The sequence below is a fragment of the Triturus cristatus genome, chromosome 4_1, assembly GCF_964204655.1.
Source record: "Triturus cristatus chromosome 4_1, aTriCri1.1, whole genome shotgun sequence".
Lineage (NCBI taxonomy): Eukaryota > Metazoa > Chordata > Amphibia > Caudata > Salamandridae > Triturus > Triturus cristatus.
Genome location: NC_140585.1, coordinates 80,486,404 through 80,503,990, shown reverse-complemented (window position 1 = coordinate 80,503,990; position 17,587 = coordinate 80,486,404). Strand labels below are relative to the sequence as shown.

Here is a 17,587-nt window from a genome sequence, read left to right as displayed (position 1 = left end):
TAGAACGTTTGCTTGAAAATGCACCATTTGTCCACTTTAAAAAAAAACAAAAAACGAAGCTTGTTCAGGCTCGCTGTGCCACAGTGCAGTGCGGCGATTGATTTACACCTCCCCACTTTCAAATCTCACCGGGAGAGTAAAGGTGCAGCGGGTAGCCTGGGCCTCCCGGGCAATAATCCAGAGAAGAAAATGACCTCCCAAGTAGTCAATGGTTGGAGCAACTAGAGTAAGTGGGTGGAGCCACTGGTGGAAGTGGGTGGAGCCGAGGGAAGTGGGTGGAGCCACCGAAAAAAATGTGAGCACCTGCACTTCATATTTTACAAATTAAGCACTGATACCCACGTGCGTCATTCCATCATTAACTCACTCACTCATCCACCCACTGATTGCGACCAGTGAAGAAGCGCGCGAACGTCTAAAAACCCAGACCTCTTGTTCGACATTACAGTACAGCACAAAGGAAAATAAAATATGCGAAACCAAATACAAACCCACCTGGACCAGATGTGGTCTTTACTGTGTCCTCTGGGACCTGTATGTACTGCGTAACACACTTGTATATGTGACCGTTTGTGTAGTGCAAACCTAGCTAGAGCAATGGGGTCACAGCGGCCTGTAGGGGCATCACTACACCCACATAGGAGGCCAAATCAGACTAGGATTCCCCTCCTGTAGTTACTTTAAAACGAACCCAAAGTAGTGGGCAGTTTGATTTATGTGGCTGGTGCACAACCAACAGAAATGTACAATTTCACCTGCGCCTACTACACTCTGAGTGAGCAGCCTTTCACTCTGTGTGTTCATGGAAGCGCCCACAGGTTTGGTTTGGCAGACACCCAACAGAAGGCCTGCTCTTTGGCTAGCAGATCTCATGGACTGTCCAGCAAGTTCTTTCAATCCTCCTTGGCCTCGGACAGGTTGGCCTTGGTCACTGACCAGGACCGGGGCTGCCCAGAGAAGGACTGTCCTGTCCCACATGGGTCTGGCCTAGTTCTGGGCTTCAGTCCTTTCTTCCTACGTCACAACTGTTGCCTTGTCTGCTTCCTCGCTCCATCTGCCAACTCCCAGCTCCAGGACTTGGGGCCTGGTCTACAGACTCCTATTAGGAAATCATAAATTGCCTCAAGTATCGATTTGCAATTATTAGGAATCTTTCCAAATGGATTCAGTAGACGTGGGTTCAAGCTGCACACCGACTTCTAGCGAATGCACTGTATTTTGTGAACCAGCCAATGTATTAATAATTAATTTACAAAATACTCATTCGAAGTGGGTAGCAATTCGACCTACCTCATTAATATGCATGAGGTGGTTCGCAAATTTAGATCCTCTACGATTGGTTAGAGTCACAAACATGGTAGCCTGCTGGGGTCAGCAGACCCCCATTTTTGTGATTCCTTTTAAATAAAGCCATCTTTTGTTTTAAATGCAGCCCGTTTTCCTAATAGTGTTTTGTTTAAAAAAGAAAATTAATATTATTTTAAACCTTTTTTAGGAGCAGGCAGCGATCCTAAAAACATTTGTCGACATTCACAAAGGGAAGGGGTTGCTTGGGGACGCCTTCCTTAGTTAACACACATTTTGATTTGGTGGTAAAATAATAAAGTTTTGAAACTGATTTTCAGATGCACAATATTAATACACAAGCTAAAGAATCGGTATTTGGAAGGGGCACTTACAAATACCGACTCTGTATTTGTTCTAAAACCCAAATTGTGATTTGATTACATGTTTCCGAATCGCCACTTGGGTTTTATACATTTAAAAACAAACATTTTGCAGTCACAGAGGCTCAAAGTTGACCATTGGAACCGTAAAATTGTTTGGTACACCAGGCCCTGGGTTCTCCTGCAGATTTTTGGTATTCATTCAGCATTCTAACCAATTGTCCGCAGTCTCCACAAGTGTCTGTCCCCCATTGGCTCATCACACAGCTCATGGACAGGACTCCCAACCAATCACGATCAGGCAGAGCACCTCTTATGTATCCTGTGCTTCATAGATCCTACCATGTGACAGAACGGACGCACAGTAGTGAAGCCAGGAACGTCGGTGTAAAGCAGGGATTTGAAGGTATGGGTTGGAAGTCATGGCCTTTATTCTTTGTGGACATCATTCAAAGATGGCTTTAAAAAGTGCAGTTTTGGCTCCTAGCACAAGGTGTAGTTTGTTCTACATTTTTGGACACAAACCCTGAGATGCCCTCATCTTATAGGCATTTGCGGTGATTGTCGATCAAAGATATGTCATTGGTCGATTGCTGGTGACAAGCGATATTTTCGGGCTGGACTTTTGTGGTTGGCTTTTGGAGATCGTGGCATATTCTAGTGGTCGAACTTTGTCATCTTAGCAGCTGATCAGGGTTTTCAAGAGTGTAAATAATGCTGCAGTTGTAAGTGATGCCATATCCAGGGCCCTTGACCGCTCCACCCGATGGTCTGTCTCTAGGAGTGGGAGTTTTGTTTAAAAAAAAAATAATAATAATGGAAAGTCATAATGTTGTTAATGAGCATTAATGGTCCAAGCACCTCCCAGCTTTGGTTTTCAGTGGCATTCCCAGTCCTGAGGAGGCCCAGGAGGCAGTGAGTGTCTGAGCTCCACCGATCTAAGGGTCTCCATCGCAGGTACCATCGGTCAGATGGAATTCTTATCCAGTGGAACTGATGGTCTAAGCGTGAGGCGTCTTGGGGTTGGTGCCTGGTCCATTTTCTGCCTAGAATTGCTTTGGGGTGCCAATGGGGTACATTTGGAGATATACCTAGTACTGTTCTAAAATGTGTTGGGGGGCACAAAATGCTGAGCAAAAGACCCGAGTACATTGAAGCCTGTGTAAGCCATTAGGCATGAGTTCAGGGGCATGCAGGTTCACCAAAGGGCGCAAGCAGCGAACGAGAGACAGAAAACAGTGGTCGTGATGAGCAGAATGAGAGGGAAGATGGAGGAATATCAGGAGAGAATTAGAGAAAGGATGTACGGCTGTAAAGTGAGAGGAGAAGATTGGGTCCGGACTCCTTTTGGTTCCCCATCCAGCCCTGATTCAAGGCACTTGAGTGCGGCACTCGCCCACTCTTCGTTCTCGTCAGCCGTCCTCGTAGGACACTGTGCTCGCTGTGCTGCGCGTGGCTGGAAGGAGGAGGAGAATCAGGGCTGCTTGCGGATTTCATATGAGGTGGTGAGGAGTTTTGTTACAGCAGTTTCAGTCCCCCTTGAGAGCCTGAGGGTTGATGTACCTGGAGAGGATGAATTGGTTCTCTATGTGCTTGATGTCGCCTTGTACCCTTCACCTTCCATCATTTTGCTGGAAATTTAGTCGGTTGTAGATCGGTCAGTAGTGAACCACGACTGTGGATCTGCCATGGATTGTCTTCCTCGGGATCATGGGAAGACGATCGGCCTCAGCTGGGAAGTGCTGATGATGTGTCGCAAGTAGAGGAAGTGGTGGCTTCATGCCAGGTGATCGAGGGAAGCTGAGGCTTTGTTTTGATGGCAAGTTTTAGAACCTTCTTACGAAAGGGTTTTCATGTAGTGAAAATAGATTGCAGAAAACCTGAGGTAATGGGAAGATGGAGGTGAAAGTCTTTTTGTGATACGAGTCTGGTAAACTAGTACTTCAAGCACAGCAAGGCCTTCAGTGTTTTTCGCTCCAGAGTCGTCATTTTGTTAGTTCCTGACAAATGTTGACGATCGCAGTCATTTGATTTAGGGGTGGCCTTGCTAATTCGTTTTTTGACATAGCATGGACCTCAAGATGGCTTTCTTCTTGCCTCTTCAATATTTCATGTAGTTTTTCTTCCACTCTAAAGGTTATTGATTTAGGCTCTTTGTGCTCGACGGTGCGGCTACTGTCTTAAAACTTGGCGAGCCTCCGCGATACCTCTTGTTTGTGGGTTTGATGTCTCCTCTGGGTTTTCTAGCTCTGGATGCAGCCAGTATGTCAAATGTGGTAGGAAAGTTGCCTCAACGTTTGTAAAGCAAGGCTCCGGGGGCTGCAGCATTCAGAGGCAGTTTTCATAACTCGGTGGGTCACCTCCAGTTCCACCATGCTACCGACATCGTGCCCGACAGAGATAGAAGTAGTTCGCTCATTCTGCGAGGAGTAGGGGAGGGCCAGTAAATTAGTGAGTTTGAGACCGTGGCCGACCTACTCTCTGGTTGCACCATCCAGCTGGAGGTTTCTATGCTGTGTAATCATACGGTCGAGTTGTGACCAGCCCGAGTTGGGTCGTTCACAGCCTGCTCAAAGTTCAGTGCCCGCTTATTCTCTAGCCCGTCACTGATACTGGTTTGTTGACCCACAAAGTGTAATGTCTCGTGATCTGCACTTGTTCTTGGGAACTGGAGGACCGGATAGAGGAATTTGCTAAATTGAGTTCAGTTGTGTTCTGGCGTTGGCAGATCAAGGCGACGGTGAACCCGCTGTTATGGGTGTTAAGGAAAATGTGTAATATTCCTGCGGTACCACAAACACAACTATGCGAAGTCCGCTCTACGTATCTACTCACAAGTCACGAGCAAACATTCTAGTTAGCTAAGTGCTGCTGATGCAGTCAGCCTCTAAGTGCAGGACAGAGTGGGCCCTTTGAGAGGGGCTGAGCCCCCCCCCTTTCAGTGTGTAACAAAGAGTACTCTGTGATGGCATGTGGTCTCCTAGACTGGACTGAGGGTTCATTGGCTGAGAGGGCTACAGAGGTCTCTCTGCAGTGACAGAGGGCAATCGTGGGTGATCTCGATAGAGACTGCTCTCTTCAGTGTGGGATAGAGAGAGGTCTCAGAGGGCTAGAGACCTCTGCATCCAGCGTGGGACCGACCCTGCTCTAGTGAGGGAGAGACGCAGCCTTTTCACTGTGGGCGGGTGAGTTTTGAATGAGTGATGTATCTCCCCACCCCAGTGTAGGATGAAGGTAGCACTGAGGGAAGAGGTTGAGAGTCCTTCTAGGTGGGACAGATGGAGCTCCATGGGGGAAGGATAGGATAGGTAGACCCTCCAGTGTGAGATGGATGGAGCTCCATGGGAGGGATAGGTAGACCCTCTAGTGTGAGACGGATGGAGCTCCATGGGGGAGGGATAGGTAGACCCTCCAGTGCGGGACGGATGAAGCTCCATGGGGGAGGGATAGGATAGGTAGACCCTCCAGTGTGAGACGGATGGAGCTCCATGGGAGGGATAGGTAGACCCTCCAGTGTGAGACGGATGGAGCTCCATGGGAGGGATAGGTAGACCCTCCAGTGTGAGACGGATGGAGCTCCATGGGAGGGATAGGTAGACCTTCCAGTGTGAGACGGATTGAGCTCCATGGGAGGGATAGACAGACCCTCCAGTGTGAGACGGATGGAGCTCCATGGGGGAGGGATAGGTAGACCCTCCAGTGTGAGACGGATGGAGCTCCATGGGAGGGATAGGTAGACCCTCCAGTGTGAGATGGATGGAGCTCCATGGGGGAGGGATAGGTAGACCCTCCAGTGTGAGATGGCTGGAGCTCCATGGGAGGGATAGGTAGACCCTCCAGTGTGAGACGGATGGAGCTCCATGGGATAGGGATAGGTAGACCCGCCAGTGTGAGACGGATGGAGCTCCATGGGAGGGATAGGTAGACCCTCCAGTGTGAGACGGATGGAGCTCCATGGGGGAGGGATAGGATAGGTAGACCCTCCAGTGTGAGACGGATGGAGCTCCATGAGGGAGGGATAAGTAGACCCTCCAGTGTGGGACGGATGAAGCTCCATGGGGGAGGGATAGGTAGACCCTCCAGTGTGAGACGGATGGAGCTCCATGGGGGAGGGATAGGTAGACCCTCCAGTGTGAGACGGATGGAGCTCCATGGGAGGGATAGGTAGACCCTCCAGTGTGAGACGGATGGAGCTCCCTGGGAGGGATAGGTAGACCCTCCAGTGTGAGACGGATGGAGCTCCATGGGAGGGATAGGTAGACCCTCCAGTGTGAGACGGATGGAGCTCCATGGGGGAGGGACAGGTAGACCTTCCAGTGCGGGACTGATGGAGTTGTGTGGAGAGAAAGGGACATCGTGTTCGGGGAGATGTTTAGCATCAGAACCCCCACCTTGTGTGGGGGGACCGAGCTCTGTTGGAGAATAGGCCAGATGGCTCAGTGAATGGGATCCAAGCATCGCCTCTGGTGTCGGATTGTGTCTTCTGTGATAATAATAGCGCTACACTTCAATGCATAGAACGTATATAGTGACCTGCTTCTCTTCTCGCTTGTGTCTTCCAGAGCTCGGCCATGACGCCTGTTTGCTAACAGAGTCTCCCTGGGCCTCTGGCCCATCCTCCCAGGACAATGCTAATCAAGGAATACCACATCCCTCTGCCCATGAGTTTGGAGGAGTACCAGGTCGCTCAGCTCTACATGATCCAGGTAATGGTCGGTGAGGGGAGCGAAGTCCACTGTCACAGGCTGGAGTGAGTGGGGAGCTGGGGATAAGGTTTGTGGGAAGGACTTGGCAGTGGGAGGGGCAGAGGTGGATCATCGGCCTTCTCTCGCTATCAGTAGTCATAGAAATCAGTTGTTTTTCAGTTTAGATTCCATTACAATCCGCCACTCCCTGGGCCTTGTCAACAAGTCTTGTCACCAAACACAGTACCAAGACCTCATCCTCCTCCAGTTATCCTTGTAGCAGCCACATAGAAACGCTGCACCTCACGGCGCATCATTCGACTAAGCACGTGTGTTCACTGGAGGCCAGTTGAGAGCTATGTGTCTAAAGTGGCACTTCATGTCATTCGGTGCCACGCGGTCGGAGGCCACCCTCTCATGGCTGCTGTTGGAAGCCGGAGTCCCAGTCCCGCACCGCTGTCACCAAATGCGAGACCCTGGACTCCTCACTCAACGTTAGGCCAAGTAAGGACACCGTTTGGGATAGCCCCGCTCACCGTCAGTAGCTTGGCACGAGCAGCCAGGCCTATCTCCAAGGCACGAGTGTACAGTATGTGCATCCACACTCACAGCACCCCACTGGTGACACCAGAAATTAACTCCACACGAGTTTGATAAAACAAGTATAAACTTTATATAAAAAGATATAGGATCAGATCACACAATACAAAAGCCAACATATAATAAAGGGTAATATTCGTTCCGGCAAGCTGGTAGGTTCAAATCCCAACCACCGCTTTCAAAATGCTATGCTGGTCGCAATGCTAGAATCACACACGTTGCAATGGACAAACAATAGTGCACTGCGTAACAATACAATCCTGTGCTGTGCTGGGCAAAGGAGAAATAATACAATCAATCAATCAATCATTTGTAGAGCACACTACTCACCCGCGAGGGTCTCAAGGCGCTAAGGGGGGGGGATGCATAACGATACACCCCGGTACCTTGCAATGGGAGAAATAATGCAATGCGTACCGCTACAATCTCGTACTTTGCAATTAAGAAATAATGCAATGCGACTCGCTACAATCCTGTACTTTGCAATGGAGAAATAATGCAATGCGTAGCGCTATAATCGTGTACTTCGTTATGCAGAAATAATGTCAGGCATCATAAGACAGTCTGGCAGTTCGTTAGCAGCAATATTGGCAATGTGTATGACGACAATCAGCCTCTTCGATAACAGTTGCCCCTCCCACAGGTAACAACGATGACATAAAGTACAGCTTCTTCCTCTGGCCCCAGTACTGCCACTCCTTTGGTAAGTACGGGCCCCATTCTGAGCCAAAGCAAAGGCTCACATCGCCAGAAGGAATGAGAGGCCAAGAGAGTGTCTCTCCAAGCCCGCACTCCGCCCAGGCAGTGATCCACATAACCTGGGGGCGCGACCACACTCTCCTCTCCTCCTTCAGTGAACTGGGCATTCCTTGCAGAACTTTCTCAATGGGCCTCAGCGGCTCGGCCTGGCAGCTCAGCTCCTCCGGGGCTGCCGGTCCGAGCCACGACTGTTAGGAAGGTCTCAGGCAGCCGCAGGGCACACGTACCCCACGCCTCAGAGATTACGTTACTCCGAGTGCACGTTCATCACAGCACCCTCCAGTTCACCAGGCACTCCTTCCTGCGGTCTCAGTTGGCACCCAGACACGCACACCGCGCTGCAGAGACTCACTTTCTTCTAGTGCACGCGATGATCAGCTGATCACCTCCACAGTCCGAGGTTGCACCAAAGCACGCACACTGCTTTACTGAGACTTACTCCAACTCCGGTGCCCCGATATCCAGGTGTTCTTCACCAACGCCTTCGGCCGCACCACGACACGCTCACCGTGTCCGAGCCTCACTTCTCCTCCGGTGCACTCGATGACCAGGCGCTCTTCACCGGCGCCTCCGGTGCACCCTGACATGCAGCCTGCGTGTCCGAGACTCACTCCGCTTCCGAGGCATGCGTTGACCAGGCGCTCCTCACCAACGCCTCCTGTGCACCACGACACGCACCCTGCGCGTCCGAGACTCCCTTCACCTCCGATGCACACGCTGACCAGGCGCTCTTCACCAGCGCCTGTGGTGCCCCACGACACGCACCCTGCGCGTCAGAGTTCACTTCACCTCCAATGCACATGCTGACCAGGCGCTCTTCACCAACGCCTGCAGTGCACCACGACACGCACCCAGCGCGTCCAAGACTCACGTCACCTTCGATGCACACGTTGACCAGGCGCTCTTCACCAACGCCTCCTGTGCACCACGACAAGCACCCAGCGCGTCCGAGTCTCACTTCTCCTCCGTGTGTCCAAGATCACAGGTCACACCTTCCGCGGGTCTCAAGCTGCCACAACACGCGCCCACCGCATCACTTGAAACTTCTCCGGAAACTTTTATGTTCCTGTGTTTCCAAACAGGGAGTCGGCTCACCTCGGGCCCTTGGGGTAACAAGACACAGCACAAAGCACAGTCTTTTTCAAGCAGGGGGACCCAGCGCACAAAGCACAGTCCCAACAGCCTCTTCCTTGGTTAAAACATTAAACTGCAGACCCGCCCCAGATCACGAAGCAAGGGTCGGTCCTTCCCAGCAGTCTCTTCAGTTGTTCCTTCCTTAGCAGAGGTTCCTCTTGACCACGAAATGGGTCCAAGTCTTTTCAGTCTCAATCCATTTCTATTCCAACGTTCAGGGGTCTCAGCTCTCATAGTTATACCCCTAAATGTCTTTGAAGTTCACTGTGCTCAGGGGTCCCTGACCCCTGCCTAAATCAGTTCTGGTTGTCTCCCTCCCAGTGTCACCTTTCTCCCTTTGATACTTGTGGTCTGGATCCTTAATCACTCAGCAGGAGACGGATCAATTGTTTTATAGCAACAACCAAGGCCTCCTCACCTTCCCGGGCTTCTCCTCCCCCTACTCTCCAGATGCCGGTCAGCCTGGTGCCATCTCAATCCCTCCCTGGGTCAAGACCTCCTCCAGCTCCTCTCACCTCTCAGATACAGACAGTTAATCCACATTCAGTAGAGACACACCGAAATGCTTAAAGCACAAAACTCAGCCACTTTCTAAAAGAGTGGTTTCTGAACACCCAGTGACAAATCCACTTTCATAGAAAGATGTGCTATGACACTGTGAGTTCATACATACTAAACTTCACCTCTCCATTTTAAACCTATTGGAAACTAGGCCAACAAACACAATACCCAGACTCCCACATTCTGTCCTATGGGCAGGATAGCCTTTCACCAGTGAAAACCGAAATGGAGTGTTTCGGTAGCACACACCTCAGTATATGTCCTGCCTTTTACTTACACTGCACCCTGCCCAGGGGTTACCCGGGACCTACCACAGGGGTGCCCACTGTGTACGCAAAAGGGAAAGTAAGGCCTGACAATTGGTTGCACTTGTCAGGACAACATGCTAACTTAGCAAACTGCGCGCAGGCCTTACACTGCAGGACTGAGTTCCCTTTTCCGCGCACCTTTGCATTACTAGCCCTGCTACACACAGTGCACATCACTAGGGACTTTACTAGTAAGGCAAACATACCAATCATGGCCAACCAATTACCATTACACTTTACACAGGGAACACTTGTACTTTGACCTTGGTCAGCAGTGGCAAAGTACCCAAAGCATCTAAATTGGCAACTCAAGAAAATGGTCTAGGGGGAAAGCAAAAACGTTTAGGGAACTTTAGCCAAAAAGGCCAAGTCCTACAGCTGCTACAACCCAAAAGTTGATCAAATGTTTTTCTTCAAAGCTACAAATATCTTCTTCTTTAGTAATGCGCCTCTGGCTCCCTCCTTGGACTGCCAAGTACTTTGCAGCACTCTTTGGTCTTGATGCTAAGAAAATTGAATTTTTGACCTTTCCCCAATCCATTGTCTTCAAGTCAGGGCTACATGCACCAATTTAGCAAATCCAGGGATCTGTTGAGTTCTGTGCCGCGATCTGCCTGCAAAGGTGGAAACAAATGCACAAGCGTGTTGAGTTACAGAGAGGTCCTTTGAGTGTCATTTACATGTGGGTTGAATAAAAGGTGTTGGACACAATTCCCTGTATTATTTTGTTTTATTTGTAGTGGCTTGTTTAGTAAACCCAACAACACAGCCTGTTGGGGTCTTGGAGCCCTGTTGGGGCCTCCCAAAAATATGTGCTACAAGCATACATAGAATAACCTCTTTTGTGATCTGTCTCTGTGGGTCCACACTCTGGAGAAATGCTTGCGATTAACCCGCAGAAGTTTGTACCAATACGTTTCTCAGTGGCTTTTACTACTGTTGCACGGCTTAACTTTCCCATAGGTTCACTGTTAGTAGAAAACTCACGTTTAACCCACCCCTCTCCTTCTTCTATTTTGTATCTCTTTTATTGTTTCCCTCTGGCCGCCCAGCTGGTTTGAAGAGATATTCCGCCTTTGTTGAGACCCCAGAGAGGTTCCTTCTTGTCGATTGTTACCTGGAACTTTGCTGATTTCAAGGTCCACCCGGCTGTCTTGGCCCGGAAGTTCTCTTCCATCTTGTTGAGATTTTTACCCGTTCCTGTTGCCTGAGTCGGTCATTATAAAACCTCAGGTCCCTCTTTATGTAGTGTGAGCCTCATCCTGAGTATCGTCACCTGAACTACCAATCGTGCCCTCCGCCCCACCCGTGGGCCTTCAGCTCCCGCTCTTCTCTTTCATTTAATGCCATGATATGTGTCCAAGCATCTGGAGTCCCTCCCTCTCTTCTAAAACCCCCGTAACATTCTGCTGTGATGGAAGTAGGGCTCTGTCCCCATACCCTTTTGTGCCGGGGAGCCTTAGACACCCTTGTAGGGTTCTGCAGGTGTTCGGTCCCCAAGTGCATCCATTGTCTCCTAGTTCTACAGCTTGATTCTTTCATGAGGTTTGACTTTATAACATTATTTTTCAACCTTAATATTGTCTCTCCTATTTTGCGCGTGGTCCATGACACTAGATTCCTGGACGAAGAGTGGGAACGAGAGGGAGAATCCCTTTGACACTCTTGGGTTTCCTTGATTTGGATCCCAGGGAGCTGAAGAAAATGTTTCTAGTCCATGATTTTTCAATCTCTTTGTGGCTACTCTGCTCCCACATCCTGTGGCATATCTGCCTCCTTTTTATGTGGCAATTAAGTCAACCTTTTATCATGATGCGCAGTATATTGCACCAATCGTGCTGTTCTCTGCCTTTAAAAGGTGGCTCGAACCACCCTTTGGTGAAACCCCGAAACCAGTCCAAGGATGCTTGGTTCCAGTCCAGGGACGACCTGGCTTGGCAGTTTGGGCTGGACTGTTCCCATGAGGCACAGGGTCAAGACTGATTTGCATATGGCTGGGTTCAAACTGGAATGGCATGGTGAGCAAAAACAACAATGGATTTAGGCCCAGATCTCTGTACTGGGGTGAATGTATGACCTTTATCTGCATTCTGTCCATCAACTGTTGTTTTTGCATTGGTCACCCCGAGTGGGACGGGTATGCTCAGACGTGAGTCCCGTGCTCTCCATGCCACTGGAATCAAGCTATCCTGGCTGAAGAGGGGTGAAACCCCGAAACCGGTCCTAGGATGCTTGTTTCCAGTCCAGGGAGGACCTGGCCTGGCAGTTCGGGCTGGACTGTTTCCATGAGGCACAGGGTCAAGACTGATTTGCATATGGCTGAGTCCAAACTGGAATGGCATGGTGAGCAAAAAAACGATGGATTTAGGCCCAGATCTCTGTACTGGGGTGAATGTATGACATTGTTCTGCATTCTGTCCATCAACTGTTGTTTTTGCATCGAACCACGCTGTGCCTTTACAACACGGTCTGACCCACGAATGAGTCTTTACAACTCATTCCTTTACCACGCAAGTTGTTACAACGACTTGCCATAGGGAAAGCTTTGTTGGACTGATGTTAGACTTGAAGTCAAACACTTTCCCTACTGTTGCGTAGACTGGATGGAGTTAGAATAGTAAATTATACTATTCCAAAGTCCAGCCGTTTCCATAAGGCAAGTCGCTGTAACCACTTGCCTGGAAAAGGAATGCGCGGCAAAGACTCAATTGTGGTTCGGACCATAATGTAAAGGCATGCGTAGTAAATGCCTAGCGTGGTTTGAACATACAACCCTTACAGCCCAGCTGATAGATTCCGGATGCCAAGACGCAGCCACCAGTTTCTTCCTCTGTTGCTCAGATGCGCCCACTAGATCCGAAAATGCATGATGTCCCTTTGACGTCTTCAGGCCAAACTTGGCGCAGCATGTCCGGCAGGCCACATTCCAACAGTCTACGGCTCATTAGCTGATGTTGCCTCCATCCCCTTCATGCCAGGCATAGTAATTAATTTGAGGATATCACCCCCTTTGCTGTGTTCGTTGGGATTCAGGAGGGTTGCAGGCGCACTGAGGATCTCCGCAAACCCTCTCGACCTCCGTCAAGTGCTTCCCGGGGATCATGCTTCCGCTGGGCAAAGTTTATTTAATTTAATTTATTTAGCCCTTCAAAGAAAAGTAACAATATATCGTAATGAAATATACAATGCTTTTTTATCAAATGTCTACAAATCATTCATAAATTCCTAAAACCATTAAGGTCCTTTAACGCATCGTCACATTCGTCCCTGAGAGGCCGGGAGGATCAGGGGACACCTCATCACCAGTGTCCGCACCCTTCCCTCGTTGGCTCTTCCGTTGAGAGGACACCTCAGACTTGACTCCACACTCTTTGCTGCTGGGTTCGGTGGCAGTAAGTTCCTTTTGATGGTCCTATCATTATGTGTTTCTAGTGTGAGCGCCCCTCGCGAGCCATAGGAGAAACTCCTGGTGGGTTGCTGGCCATGCCCGATGCCAGGACGTCTTCCTCTGTTCTTCAGCTCAGGAGCAGACGTTGTAAAACATGGACTCTTTATCTCAGATGCATTGTGCCATTTTCCCGGCACAATGTGTCCTGCTCACACACATATGATCTGGTTTATGTGCCTGCATGGGAGCTCTGGCCCTTCCCCGCCTGTAACGGCTCAGAACCTCAGACCTGCCTCAAAGAGTGTAGACCCTACTGCCAGTCTATAGTAGTGTCCTGAGGTCTGAGCACTCCTGAGGAGCGGGTGGATGGAAGATCCTCGAAACTCAAAGGAAGAGGTAATCCCCTGGAGTAGTAGATCTTAAACATTTGACCCCCTCTGAGTCATTATTGGAAGATGGGAACCCACAGCCTAAGCAGTTTCTAGGATTTGGACCTCAAAACAAGACACAAAAACTAGTACACACCAAACAAATGCTCAAATATTGAAATATTTTATTTAATTCACAATCAAATATAGAGAGTTTCACATTTTCAAGTTTGCTTCTTTATTTGTATATTCTTTATTATTTTCAATGCATTCATTTTAATATTATTTAATAATGTAGCACCGTTGCTGAACTCCTGAGCAGGCCTTGCGCACCCTCAGGGGTCCTTGGTGTGGGGTGTGACAAGGCCTGTAGGCGGGAGAGGGAGCTAGAGGTTGAAATAATCTATCTGTGCTCCAAAAAGATTCAAACTGGCGACATGTCAGAAGTGTCTTCGATTACGGTGCCCTTCGGCTCACCAGTGGTAGCACTGGCCAAGCTCAAGACTCGTTCATCAAGGGTACCCCCAAACATTGTCTTTAAGGCTTGGGCACGGGGAACGGTACATCAAACTACACAAATGAAAACCCCCTAGCCTATTTAATTTACAAAGAATAAATCTTCAATGATTGATTGCCCACCATTACTGATAAACCTTTTTTATTGCATTGTCTTTAATTATACATGAAAAATTCATATTAATGACATAAAAGATTGATAATTCTATACATCCAACGTAACTGCTTCTTTCAAAATAGCATTAAAAACACAATATTTCATCATGTCAATTTAATCAATTTCAATGGGTAAAACAAAGTCACACCTAACAACAAACCCCAAACCATTTTCGCATTCACACCAGATACAGAGTCGCACATCCGCAGCGCTCTTCCTTCTCCTCCCCCGTTTCTTCTGAATGGCGCAGGGAGGAGACCCCTCTTCATCCTTCCAGTGCCATGTCTTTAGCCAAGGGGCTCAAGATCTGCTCAACACACGTGTCGGCAGCCTTTATAACTCTAAATGAAGCTTGGTTTGCTGATCCCGTAGCTTAAAGACGCCTTCAAAAATGGCGCCCGGAGAGCCGCTGGCTAGACGTGTCGTCATGGTGGCTTTTCAATAATGCTCATCAGCGCTGAACACTGCCCTCAAAGAGAGTGGTCTTGGAAATCCCATTCAAAGAGGCCTCCAGTTGCAAAATCTTAATTAAAACATATGCCCAAAGGCAATATTTCTTTGAATTAGAATTATGAATAAGCTCAACTGGGCAAGTGGTCTGAATAAGCCCTACAACTCTTCATTTCAACGGATGTTCTGCATCAAACCTATGGATGTTCCAATGCCGCTTTCCGAAGGGTGTAACCCCATGCAGCCACGTGCCACTAAAAGTAGACGTTTGAACAGACCTCCATCTTCCAAAACAAACCCTCCATGAGTCTGCCTGTCTCATCCAGGGCCTTGAAATGTATCAGATCACACCACTGCTGATGGAACTCCACTGACCGCCCTTGCCAGGTTGCATCATTTGCAAACACAGCTGTTTCATACATGCTTGTAGGGTCTAACCCATAACCAGTTCCTGGATCATGCTTTGACTGCCTGACCCCATTACTGCCATGGAGCAGTCCACCCTGCTAGAGCTCCAGTGTCTCACACTGCTGGCTAACACCATCCTCAAGCCAGTTGCTTCATCTACAAAGCCATCAAGACCAGCACCCCTGCTTATCTGGCCGTCAACCTTAACATAATCGATGGCTCCTGGCACACCCACAGCCAGGACACCACCAGACTAGAGGCAAAGTAGTGTAAACAAGAAAAGAAAATATGCTATTAGCATTTTTCATATATGCACCAAGCACCTGGCACAATATCCCCGCTTCACCAGGACTGCCCCAAAACGTCCCCAATTTAGGGGAGTACTAAATACACACCTCTGTAAAAGATATTACATCAAAGTGAAGAAGCACCCGGCCCATGCTTCCAGAACCCAACTACTTCTCCAATCACAGTTTGATGGTATCTTTTCCCTTGACTCTACAGTGCTCTGCTGCCTCTTGGCGATGTGCATGCAGTGTGGTTGGGCTGTGACGGCATTAGTCTAGGAATGGTACTGGATACTTATCCTGAGTGGACAGAACAGCGCAAGAGATGCTGTAAAGCTCGGCTGCGGTGTCCTGCCCCGTGCTAGTGATGAGGATCTGATGCTAGTGGGATGACCATTGGTAAATAGTCTTTCACGTGATGGGGATGGTGGTCTCACTGACTCACGGCAGAAAGGTAAAAAACTGGAAGGTCACAGCGGAGGCATTCGTGGAAGTTTAGACACCGTTCTGTATCCTAGATTATTTCCTTGACACCAGGACCTTCACGGAACCTGGGCATTCGTGGAAGCTTAGACACCGTTCTGTATCCTAGATTATCTCCTTGACACTAGGATCTTGGCAGAGAACCTGGGCATTCGTGGAAGCTTAGACACCGTTCTGTATCCTAGACTATCTCCTTGACACCAGGACCTTCACGGAACCTGGGTATTCGTAGAAGCTAAGACACCGTTCTGTATCCTGGACTATCTCCTTGACACCAGGACCTTCACGGAACCTGGGCATTCGTAGAAGCTAAGACACCGTTCTGTATCCTAGACTGTATCCTAGACTATCTCCTTGACACCAGGACCTTCACGGAACCTGAGCATTCGTAGAAGCTAAGACACCGTTCTGTATCCTAGACTATCTCCTTGACACCAGGACCTTCACGGAACCTAGGCATTCGTAGAAGCTAAGACACCGTTCTGTATCCTGGACTATCTCCTTGACACCAGGACCTTCACGGAACCTGGGCATTCGTAGAAGCTAAGACACCGTTCTGTATCCTAGACTGTATCCTAGACTATCTCCTTGACACCAGGACCTTCACGGAACCTGGGCATTCATAGAAGCTAAGACACCGTTCTGTATCCTAGACTATCTCCTTGACATCAGGACCTTCACGGAACCTGGGCATTCGTGGAAGCTTAGACACCGCTCTGTATCCTAGATTATCTCCTTGACACCAGGACCTTGGCACAGAAGCTGGGCATTCGTAGAAGCTAAGACACGGTTCTGTATCCTTGACTATCTGACACCAGAACCTTCACGGAACCTGCCAGCTGCACAGAAAGTTGTCAGAAGCAAAACTAATGCCCTGGTGGGGTGGAACCCGCTTGGCTCCTGGTTAGAGCCCAAGTCCAGAAACTGGCAAACCTGCTCTATTCACAGGGAACGTCTGGAGCACCTTCATTACAGACCAGAAGGAAAAGGTCTGCTGAGGAACCTCGTCCGAGTTACAGCTCCTGAAGTGGAATGGAGCCGGCAGTTCGTGAAGCTGTTCACATCAAACAAGACATTTTTCAGATTTCTCTCTACGTCTTGCAGAACCAGATTGCATCTCCGTGTCAATCTGGGTTGCCTAGTGGGGGCTCTGAGGCTTCTCATTGCCATTATACAAGGAAATATACTTTGAACGTTGCATAGATCAGTCGACACTGCAGCAAATTAAACAAGCATTTGCAATGCAATAGGTCTCGCATTATTAAAGTTTGAGCTATTGGCATTGCTAATGCTTGTTTTCAAACTGATCCCAAGCAACACTCTTTTAGCCTCTGATTATTCCCACAATATGATTACACTTGGAACAATATTACAACTGGATGATCGGAGTCTAAATGCAAGTTATTTTGCAATGGAACTCATTTTAGTCCACTCAGGACAGACAACATGCTGTGGTGCAGAGGTGGATTACCCACAAGTGGATTATTAGCTAGATAAAAACTTATAGGAGGAGTTAGGCAGGCAAAGACGGAGAGAGAAACACCACTCTCTTTTGAGCATTGCTTTTGTATATGCTGGTTGAACAATTTAAGAAGTTAGCTGAGGACCTTTGTGGGGGCAATATCTACCACGCTGCTTGCTAGCTGTAGAACCAGAAGAGTGAAGTGGCAACCGGGTCTACTCCTAAAAGTCAAACCATGCTATAGTATGCATACTACTTAACTATCTGAACCTCACTTGCATTAGCTGGCAACATTGTGAGGGTTTAGAAGTATAGGTACTTTCATATAAAAATGCAATTTTTGTACAGAGCCTA

The 17,587-nt window shown here is 48.7% G+C and overlaps 1 protein-coding gene across 6 annotated transcripts in view; it reads left to right on the top strand.

Moving 5' to 3' along the window:
• Positions 1-17,587, top strand: part of PITPNM1 (phosphatidylinositol transfer protein membrane associated 1) — a 393,174-nt gene that overhangs the window by 195,635 nt on the left and 179,952 nt on the right. For all 6 annotated transcript variants that reach the window (XM_085651656.1, XM_085651652.1, XM_085651654.1 and 3 more), the window contains exon 2: positions 6,230-6,373. In XM_085651656.1, the coding sequence (XP_085507782.1) occupies positions 6,296-6,373 (78 nt within the window). In that variant the 5' untranslated portion in view covers positions 6,230-6,295. The remainder of the gene's footprint in view (positions 1-6,229; positions 6,374-17,587) is intronic.